Here is a 10,553-nt window from a genome sequence, read left to right as displayed (position 1 = left end):
AAAGCGAGGTGTGGAGACCGCACGGGAAGCAGTTTGCGCTTTATAAACGTTGAAATGTTACAAACCGAAGAAGTAGGCTAGGAGGAGCTTTTAATTTTTAAGCGAAAAAGGCTTGGTCTTGAAGTCAGCGAGCCCCCGGGGCCGCTTTTTGCCTCAGGGCCGGGCCTTGGCGGGGCGCTCCTCCGGCCTCCAGGGGGCGCTGACGGAGCCGCGGTTGCTGCGGCCGGGCCTGGAGCAGCCGGGGCGGAGCTGGCGGGGCCCGGGCCGGCGGCAGGCGGGGGGCGGCCGGCACCGTGAGGCGTTGGCGGCGGCGGTGGGGACCCCTCAGCGGTGAGCTCGGGTGCCGGGGCAGCGGAGAGGAGCCGGCAGAGCCCCCCCCGAGGTCCACGCAAGGAGCTGGGAGCCTGACGTGATATAAGAGAACCGCGCTGGGCGCTTCAGAGGGGTCGCGCCTTGGGGTGGGTGGGTTGTGGGGCTCCTCAGGTGCGATGCTCGGGGGTATAACGCTGAGGAGCCTGCCTGCCTTGTACCCTGCTGCTGCAGCCCTCGAGCTGCCAGGGAGGTAGCTTCAGGGTGTTAACAGCAGGGGTTGGGGTGAAATCGGGGGAGGTGGCAGCGGTGTCCCTGTGCTGTGGGAGGCTGAGGTGGAGGCTGGAAATTTCCTGGCTGGGGGCAGCCTGGAGGCTGCTTGCGCCCTGACTCACTGCACAGCGGGGCTGTCCTGAGCGTAAAAACAGCAACCCCGGGCTTTAAGGGAATTTCTAAGTTGCTTTCACGCTAACGCTTTACACAGCCTCTTCTTAAAGGAATGTGTTTGTAGCTGTGATGCCTGCGTCACCCGGGAAGTTAGTTCATTGTTCTGCTCGTGTAGAAACGAAAATACCATTGGTTTCCTAACAAGGTTGTCACAAGGATTGAAACGTTCTAGAATGGAGTCCTGGCGGGAGCTTGGTTCATGATTACGGACCGCCGTTTGCAGCTCAGTAAATCTGTATTCTTACCTGTTTCTCTTGGAAAAATTCAGGTATTCCGCCTCTTGACATTTTGCAGACGATGCATCTGCCTGCATGTAAGCCTTCCCTTCGTTCTCAGCTAAAGACCGAACTGTCTTCAAACCCCATGCCTTCCTGGCTCAGGTAAAGCACTGTGAACCTACAGATTAAGCAAGGGAAAAGGAGGCATGCTGTGAGGAGCCCTACCTATGGAGCAGCGTCCGTAGCTGGCACGCAGGAGGAGAATGAGTGCTCTAAATGGATTTTCCCAGCACTCAGGGGCATGTGTTACTCAGAGCACCGGAGGTGGAGCAGTACAGGACCTGCAGGCTAAAAAAGCTGGCAAAGCAGCGAAGAAGGAGGCCAGTGGCAATGGCGTGCTTACCTTTGAAGATCCTCGACGTGTAGACACCTCTTTAAATGAAACCATAAAGCTTCTACCGGATGAACTCAAAGCTAATATGAAAATTAAATCAGTCACCCCAAGGCCTCCTAGGAAACCCCGACTGGAGCGTGCGGCGTCTCTGGATGAGAAAAACTGGAGGAGGTGGAGGAGGTTTAGAACTAGTCAGGAAAGTCTGACAGATCCCAACGAGACGAGCTCCTCAAACGGTTCTCTGCAGGAAGCGTCCCTCAGCCCTCCCGTCAGGGGCAGAGCAACCCCCTGCAGTCAGTGTTGCGAGCCGAATTCCTTGCACAGTTCACCAGATGCCTCAGAAGCCAGTCCCATGGGGAAAAGCAGAGGAAGCACTTCGGACCTGGGGAAACGAGCCTCCGAGATCTCCAGTGCCTTTGGTGGGCTTCTGCGCGGGAAAGCGTTTGCAGGCAGCAAACCCCGGCTGTCCCAAATAATGCCGGCTCGACCTCTGCCACCCATGGAGCTCAACGTGGCCTCTCACACGCTGAGGACAGCTAATAGGATTGACTCAGATTTTGTGGATTATCGCCATTATTCTCAGCACAAGTTTGGGAGGGTGAGCAGCAGCTTGAGCGATACCAGGCTACACGGCAATGGGATGGTCTACGATAATTGCTCCACAGACTCCATGAAATCCACGTTCAGCCTGCTCACCCCCATTCGTTCCAAGGATGTCCGGAGCAGGTACGTCGCCCAGCTTCTCGTGGCAAAGCTTGCTGGTTGTGGGTAGGTGCCAGCTGCTGCGCAGAATCCTGCTGCTCAGGGGCAGGGAACGTCGGACTGATGGGTAAATCACAGGAGTTCTGGGTTCATTAACTTGCTTTGGCGAGTGGCAACAGTTTGAAGACGAAAAGATTAGTTCAGATACTGTATATTCTCTCCTTGGGGCTGTGTATTGTTTTTTTTAAGCGAAAGTAAGATTTGCTGTCAACTTCCTTGTAGGATTTAAGCTGTTTTGAAAGGTAGGGAACAGTAGCTGTGCACGCCAACACTTCAGAATATATATATATATTTTGTAATTTACAAAAAATAGCTTGGGTTTGAACTGAAAATGAATTATATTTTAATTTAGGCAGGAAAAAAGTCCCCCCACACAAATATTTTAGTTTGAAACTATCAGTGGTAGTTGCCCACACGTGCCTGCCACTGTCCTGTAAGGTGACCGTCCTCTGCAGGTGTTGAGATTTGGCTTCTGGCAAGAATAAATTATCTGCTGTAAACCGCAGGAGCTCCTCTGCCCCAGGTTTTCCACAAATTTCTTGAGGAAAAATGTGATTCCACTCAGATTGTTACGTGTTTGTCCGGGGTTTTCTTGCACTTCCTTCTGAAAAGCTGTCGGCATCAGGTGAGGAGCTGTGCAGGCCAGTGGGTTGTGCAGCATTGCCTAACACCATGCTGTCATCGTTACTCGTGGAGCTTAAGGAAGATTAAAAATGCTTATTTAACCTGCTCTCCTTTTGCCAATACCCCTTGCTTTTGTGAGCAGCATGGTGTCTGGAGAGGCAGGCAGCGTGGGGCAGGGCTGTCTGTGTGGAACATGACCTCGGACTCAATAGATCACATAATTTAACAAGATGAACTGAAAGAATGTGAGTTTGAATCCTTGATTAGGAGCAACTTGGTGCCAGAACATTGGGAATGGTGGCACTGGTTTCAGTTTATTTAAACTGGGCTGCTTTGAGGTACTTCAATATCAAACCAGTCACCTCACTGTGTGTCTGCAATAGGTATGAAGGGGGTGGAAGGCTTGGGAAGGATAAGTCTTTGATCACAAAACCCATGCAGCATCACTCTTGCCATTGTGCTTGTGTCCTGGCTGGTTTATGACAATTTTGCTCTCTTGTGCATGATCCACGAGCTCCCTGTAAGGGTTGTCTCTGGTTGATGAGTACTGAGATGTGAGCAGAGCGTAAGGCTTGGCACGTGGCTGAAGTGCCCTCTGCACTGGTAACCTGGAGGAATGTTGCATCTGCTTTTGGTCTTACACCATGCCAAGGGAATAACCAGGGCTCGGGCTGTCTTGCATTTCCCTGCAAAGTCAATTACACTAAACTATGAGTTTCTGAAATCTGCAAATGTTCTAATGAACTTTAAGCAAACAGAACAGTATACAAAGACTAAACTCTGTTTTCTTGAGCTAAATGTATATACTTGAGATTCAAGCGTTACAAATCATTATTTCAACTGTCACACCATTTTCTGAGATGCTTTTTAATGGGTCTTCTGTTTGCAGAAGCTATTTGGAAGGCAGCCTTCTGGCAAACGGTGCCTTACTGGGAGCAGAAGAGCTTAGCAGATATTTCCCTGATCGGAATATTGGAATTTTTGTGGCTACCTGGAACATGCAAGGTCAGAAGGTATGTGTACATCAGTCCTCTAGAGTTCTTCTGGCAGTGGTAGAGTTACCCCATATTTATTACAAGGGCTGGTATGATACTTTTTTCATGATTGTGTTCCTAATCAACCAGAGTTCAGTGTCTTTACCCTCTCATGTTCACCTTGGTGAGTCATTGGAATAGGGTTCCTCAGATATTGGGTATGAAAACAGCGAGCTTCCTAGTGCTCCTCTGGCATTTTGTGGCAGCTCCATTATGCTCCGTTGAAATTAGGGTTGTGTGAAAATGGCTGATTATTTAGTACTTACAAAGAGAACATCTCTGAAAAAGAGCGTGGCCTCCTGCTTACATCTTTACGTAGCACAGGAACTCAGGATTGATTCAACCCATTGATTGAGATGCTGTGCTTGGAAGAACACAAGCAACCCCTTGTGGTGTTCAATAAACAGCCCATGAACTTGGTAAAAAAAAAAAAAAAAAGAACACATTACAGGAAATGAAAGATGTCACAGTATCAGACCACATGGCTGAACTGTGGAGTGTTGGTTACTGCTGGACTGGCAGCAGCTGAAGTCTTCCTCTGGGAAGGAATATTCTCAGTATTAGCACTTAATCCATTTTTGAAGCCCAAGTTGTTTGCTTATACTGTGGAATCTATAGCTTTGCCTGGGCTTTCCTTCTACTTTTGTAGTAAATCTTTGCTTTTTATTATTATTTTTTTTAATAACAGGAACTTCCAGTGAATCTGGATGACTTCTTGTTACCAACAGATCCTGACTATGCCCAGGACATGTATGTCATCGGAGTTCAGGAAGGCTGTCCAGACAGGTAGCAAAAACAATGTAATGAACCATCCCTTTTTCTGTTAGCTAGTAACTTTGTTTTGAATGATTCTGGAAATATCTCAATCATATTCTCCATAAACCACCCATTTAATCTGTGAACTTTGTTACATGAGTACCAGGGAAAATGGGTTTTAGAGGAAAATGGCACACAATCTGTAAATATAGAACTTGGCCCTGTTTCCAGGGCAGCAAATAGAAAAACTCCTGTTCAGTGGGCTTCTGAGCCAGCTGTAACCCAGCTCACTGGCTGACTCTAAGTGTTAGCAACCTTGTGCTAATTACTAGTACATTGCTCCAAATTTTCTAGACCATCCGAGATTGACAAGCCCTACAAAAGCAGGTTGAAGCCTCGTGTCAGACCCTGCTTTTTTAGGATCTTTCCAGTGGGACTTGGTTTTCCTCAGATTTGGAAGCGCCAACTCACCAACACGCAGACCCTGCCACATGGCATACATGGTTACAAATCAGGCTGACCAGCAGCGTTGCTTTGGCAGGGGAGGTTTTGCTTATGCTTGCTTGCCTTTCTTCGTGAGAGGGATTACACTGTTCTCAAAATGCTGATTTTCTTTCCTGGTTATTGTCTCTCGTGCTGTCCTTGTGATCCAGCTGTTGTTCTTTCCTGCAGAAGAGAGTGGGAGATCCGCCTGCAAGAGACACTGGGCCCCCACTATGTCATGCTCTACTCTGCTGCGCACGGAGTGCTCTACATGTCGGTCTTCATTCGAAGGGACCTGATCTGGTTCTGCTCAGGTGTGTGGTCCAGTGTGAGCTGGAGAATAGGGAGGTGAAAGGACTGCTGCCATCAGGTGTCTTGGCCTTTTCCCCAGGGCTGTCCCCCTCCTGACTTTCCTGTTCACTGTCTTTGGAGGCTTCTCTCTAACGGCAGCTTCTCTTTCTCCTTCCAGAAGTGGAATATGCCACGGTGACAACTCGAATCGTGTCTCAGATCAAAACCAAGGGAGCTCTGGGAATCTGCTTCACATTTTTTGGGACCTCCTTTCTCTTTATTACCTCCCACTTCACATGTGAGATGCTTACAGTCTTGGTAGACGTGTTCTGACTGAGGGTGGGAAGGGGGTTGATATACAAAAGTAAAAAAAAAGCTGCAGGGGGATACAGGAACCAGACAGATGAAGTTAAAGCTTGGGGCTGCTGAGCTGAAAACAGTAAGGGACGGGGGATTTTTTGGCAGCAAACTTGAAAAGGAACTATTTAGAAAAACAAAAATGAATTCTGTTAATTTGTATTCCTTTTTCCACACTTTCTGTTATTTTTTAAGTCTGTGTGCTCCCTGGGCCAGTGTTCCATTTTTATGTGTGGAACATGTCTGATCTCCATCGAAAGCTGCTGCTGTTGTAATCAGATATGGTAATTAAATGAAAACGATGCATCGTTGCCAGTAGTGGGCTTTTGGTTTTTCAGCTGGAGACAGTAAGGTGAATGAGAGGAAGCTGGACTACAATAAAACCATTCAAGCACTTACACTTCCCAAGAATGTTCCGGACACAAATCCGTATCGATCCAGCTCTAGTAAGTGTGAAAACATTCTTCTATATGAGCCTAGATGAACAGAGTTGTTGTAGAGTGAAAGACAGTGCACGAAGGAAGAGAGAATGGGACTGCTTATTTAAGGCAGTAGATAAAACAAAAGACCACATCTTTTTGTGTGAAGATGGTGTTTGTTCACATGATTATTTTTTTATTTGAGCTGGAGCATAATCTTTTGGGATATTTGAAAGAAAAAGTTGGAGGGGAGGAGAACATTCAAAAGGCATTCTAATGCGATATATTTTTTCTCAGAAAAGCAGTAACATAATATTGCTGTTGTCTTGATAAATCTGTTTCACTTTTCTAGTGTTTTCGATGATTGCAGGCAGAAAAATGCTCAAGTATTGTATCTTTTGTTAATAAAAAATAAATAATTTGTGTCTGTTCCTTGAACATACCAGCAGTACTTGGTTAACTATGCATTATACAGTTCCCATTTCTAAAAAATTAAGAGAGTTTAATTTCAATGAGCATGTAGCTATATCAGCTACCCTAATTTCCTTAAAAACTCAAAGTGAAATTCAGGGATTTTTGGGGAGATTTTTTTCTGGTTTTGGAACTTTTCAGAGTGTTCACCTTTATACTGACGCTTCTGGTTTGAACTTGCAGGTGATGTTACAACTCGGTTTGATGAAGTGTTCTGGTTTGGTGACTTCAATTTCCGACTCAATAAGGATCGTGAAACAGTGGATTCCATCTTGAACCAGAACCCAGAAACAGGCGTGTCCAAACTCCTGGCATATGACCAGCTTACCAGTGAAATGAGTAGAGGTGAGCAACAACTGTTTTTCTCCCCAGTCTCCAGGAACAAAGATTCCTACACACAGAAATAGTTACAGCCAGGTTCCTATTTCCTAAAGACCTTCACTGCTCTTTGTTAAGATCTCTAAAAAGAGAACTCAAATGCTGTTGAATCCAGTGGCAGTCTATTAAAGGGAATTCTGTGTTTTGCTATGTACATTGTGTAATCTCCCAGGCTGTTTATTGCTTTGTTTCATCCTGATGCTGGACATCATTCTCTCACAGCACCTAGGGCGTTTAGATTTGAAAAGGCAGCATATGCAAAGCATTGGGAGCTTTCAGGGGAAGGGGAAGTGCATGCACCAAGTGTTGTTTGTTTAAATAGCAACAGACTAGCTCTTCATTCTCACTGTGTAAGAACTTGGAACCTCCTACCTTTCCAGAGCCCAGGCCCAGGTTTCTATAGTCACGAATGTACATGCCTGCAGTTGCCAGTCAGCATTAGTTCAACAGTGTCAAAGAAGTGCAGAAAGTGTGCCAGGTTGTAGGAAGGAGTTTTCTTGTTCATGCTGTTCTCCCCTTCCCCTACAGGATCTATTTTCAAAGGATTCCAAGAGGCTGACATTCGTTTCCGTCCTTCCTACAAGTTTGACATCGGAAAAGACAGCTATGACACCACCTCCAAACAAAGGACTCCATCCTACACAGTAAGAGATGATTTGGGAGCAGTGTGCTTGGAGGGGCTGCTCAGGCTCTTACCTGCCTCCAGAGGGGATTCTCACATGCAGTAAAAAGCTGCCTTGGATATGCTCCCTGCAGCAGTTGGTCTGCAGGACATGTTGGCATTTTTGAACCAGTGCTTCTCTTCAGCACAGATGTGCAAAGGGAGTTACCATCAGTTTTCCTCTCTCTTTTCTGTCCCCCAGGATCGAGTAGTGTTCCGCAGTCGGTATAGAGATGACATCCATGCTGTCAAGTACTCATCGTGTCCTGTGATCAAAACTTCGGACCATCGGCCTGTGTTTGCGTTGTTCCGTGTGAAAGTGAGGCCTGGCAGAGACAAGTAAGTACCTGCTTATGTTGTTCTTTGCACGTGACTGCAGTGACCCGAGGACATGCTGCTTTTCAGAGTTTGTCCCCTCGGGGACTTTCAGGGACTCGGGGTTGTTCCTGAAATAGAGTTAATCCCCTGCAGCTCCCTGTAGCATGTTTGGGTTTTTTACCCAACACAGTGTCAGTGCTCAGAGCAGTGCTTAAGCCTTGCCCTGACATCAGAAATCCTTGCTGCCAGGTCCCTTAATTCTCCTGAGGGAGATAATTGGAATCTACTGCAATTGACTGTGACTCTGCGTTTTATCTGAGATGCAGCTCTCTGCTCTTCCTATTAGCACGGATAACTCTCCTCTTCTATTCCTCTTTCCCTTTTTGGGGTCAGTGCTGTTTGCACTCCCCAGTGGTGGTTGCATTTCAACATAGCTATGTGCCAATGGAGAATTTTGAGATCCTCCATTTCAATTCATATTCCACTGTTGGCTGCTGTGCTAGTAGAACTTAGAAAATTTAGTGAAGTCACTGAAATTTAGTTTGCCACTTTTTTGTGAGTAGCACACTCAAGAATTTCAAAAGCCAAGTATCTAGAAAATCATGGCTTCTCAGAGCACTTGATCAGCAGTGTAATTAGAATTGGATTTTTTGTTTGTTTACGGATATGAAATACCTGTTAAATAGAAGTATTGCAGAGGGTGAGCTGCTTGGATTTCCTTCTGGCCTGTGCAGAACACAGCTGTTGTTGTGCAGGAACCATACTAGTGAGGGCACCAGGTTTACAATAAGCTAGTTTAGCTTTTGACCAAGTATTGTTTTTGTTTGAGAGACATAAACAATGTCCTCTATCTATATCTCTTATGAATGCAGGCATTTTCATGCTTAAGTTGAAAGTACATTTGCCTTCTATGACCAATATGTTCTTCAATTAAATTTGTAGTGAAGAACTTTGTTTCGTTTATTTTCTCCCACAGCAGCAATATCTGAATATCTGAATACCTCAAAAAAGTAAAAATAAAATAATAATAATAATAAAAAAAAAAATCAGAACTTCGTTGTATGAACTAGTTGAGCAATGTTGGGCAAACAGGGATGTATTCGTGCCTTTTCTAATTGCTCGTGTTTATGTTCTGGAATACTGTAGTATTCCACTTGCTGCAGGGCAGTTTGACAGAGAACTCTACTTAATCGGAATAAAGAGGCGGATTACAAGGGACCTTCAGAATCGACGAGTGCAAAAGGACCAAAAATCCAGCAGCATATGTAGCATTTCCTGAGCTGAAAACTCTGCGACGCTTGTGTTAGAGGTACCCGGAAAGAAGATTTCAGGCCACGGCAAAATCTGCAGGGAATTGTCTGCCTAAGCACCTCTGGCAGTTGCTGTGGCTTGTGGAGAAAGTCTTAAACCTCATCCTGGATTCATTTGCATGAGCTAATCCATATAGCTCAAGTGCTTTTGCTGAAGAAAATGGAGTCAGTTATTTAGGACATCCATTCCAACAGATGCAACTGATTTATTTTTAACCGTACTGTCTTTGGAAGCAACCAGATGCAGTCTCTTGGTTCTAAGGTAACTCCACGCAGGATGTACAGCTCTTGGAATCGGCATGACTGGGGGCAGGGGACCTAAGAAAAACCCGCAGAAAGGCGTTTTGTTTTGTCTGTTTGATTTGATCTGGTAAGCCCACACAGGTTGTGGGGTTGTTCTTTTTTTTTTCCTTATCCATAGCCAAATGTGCAGTATTCTGTCAAATGCTTAACGGGGACCAGTCAGGGGACTTGGGCAGTTTGTGTTAGGACGGTGCTCCTGTGCAGGGCTTTTTGGTCCTCTACAGCAAGATCTGTGTGAATGTACCACTGTATGTTCAAGGTGTGTAAACATTTGCCTTTTTTAATAATTATTCCATAGGCCTTCTGTTGGGGAGGGAGGGTAAATATCAATCTCTTACACCCTATCTTTGGCTGTTGAGATTGCTTGAGGCAATCCTGTCTTTAAATAGTTTCCCCTCCGCAGGGGTGATAAAACACTACCTGCCTTCAGCAGCAGGATGCTTGAGGTGAAAACAAGGGTTTAAATACAGCTACTGCGTAATGCTCCACCAAAATGGTTCGAGATGTTAACTGAGTACCAAGGATGGATGCAGAGAAACTGCAGCAAGTGAAATCAGTGCAATTTGTTACCTCTGATGAGTTACATTTCCTTTATTTTTCCCCATTCAGTGAACTGTGAATAACTTGCTCTTTTCCAAGTAGTGTTGTCTTAAGGCTAAAGATACCCCATGGACCAGTGTGGCACTGGTAAAACGTAAGTACAGCTACTTCTTAAAGTCTTTATAGGTACAGATTGGCTGGATCATAATCACCTCGGTACATAACACCATGCAAACAATTGGGAGAAAGTGCTGCTAACTATGCAACCTGTCCAAGACAGAGCTTCTGTTCTGCGGTACAAACATTTATGGCACTGACTTGTCTGTAGCCATCAGAGATTTGGATTTCCTTTCTTTTTTAAAGGAATATAAATAAATTACTATGGTACCTTCAATGAGAGCCAGGTCTTATTGCAGGGCATTGTGACTCTGATGCATGCTAATGCTTTGGGGGACCTTAGGGCATTTTCCTTCAGCTG

General features: G+C 45.6%; 1 protein-coding gene across 2 annotated transcripts; it reads left to right on the top strand.

Annotated features, from left to right (window-relative positions):
- Positions 1 to 443: 443 nt before the first annotated feature.
- INPP5E (inositol polyphosphate-5-phosphatase E) lies at positions 444 to 10,469 on the top strand. 2 transcript variants are annotated; one of them, XM_084494158.1, is made up of 11 exons: positions 444 to 458; positions 1,025 to 2,094; positions 3,644 to 3,767; positions 4,477 to 4,574; positions 5,217 to 5,341; positions 5,497 to 5,616; positions 6,014 to 6,121; positions 6,749 to 6,910; positions 7,472 to 7,587; positions 7,807 to 7,943; positions 9,069 to 10,469. In XM_084494158.1, exons 2-11 carry the CDS (start codon positions 1,238 to 1,240, stop codon positions 9,199 to 9,201), a joined length of 1,980 nt encoding a protein of 659 aa, XP_084350284.1. In that variant the 5' UTR covers positions 444 to 458; positions 1,025 to 1,237; the 3' UTR covers positions 9,202 to 10,469. The 2 variants fall into 2 exon arrangements, with proteins under 2 accessions (XP_084350284.1, XP_084350283.1); XM_084494157.1 differs by lacking the exon at positions 444 to 458 and having other exon boundaries at positions 534 to 2,094.
- Positions 10,470 to 10,553: the final 84 nt, after the last annotated feature.

The sequence above is a fragment of the Aythya ferina genome (assembly GCF_964211825.1).
Source record: "Aythya ferina genome assembly, chromosome: 20".
In the NCBI taxonomy this organism is placed as follows: domain Eukaryota; kingdom Metazoa; phylum Chordata; class Aves; order Anseriformes; family Anatidae; genus Aythya; species Aythya ferina.
This window is presented reverse-complemented; position numbering and strand designations above follow the sequence as displayed.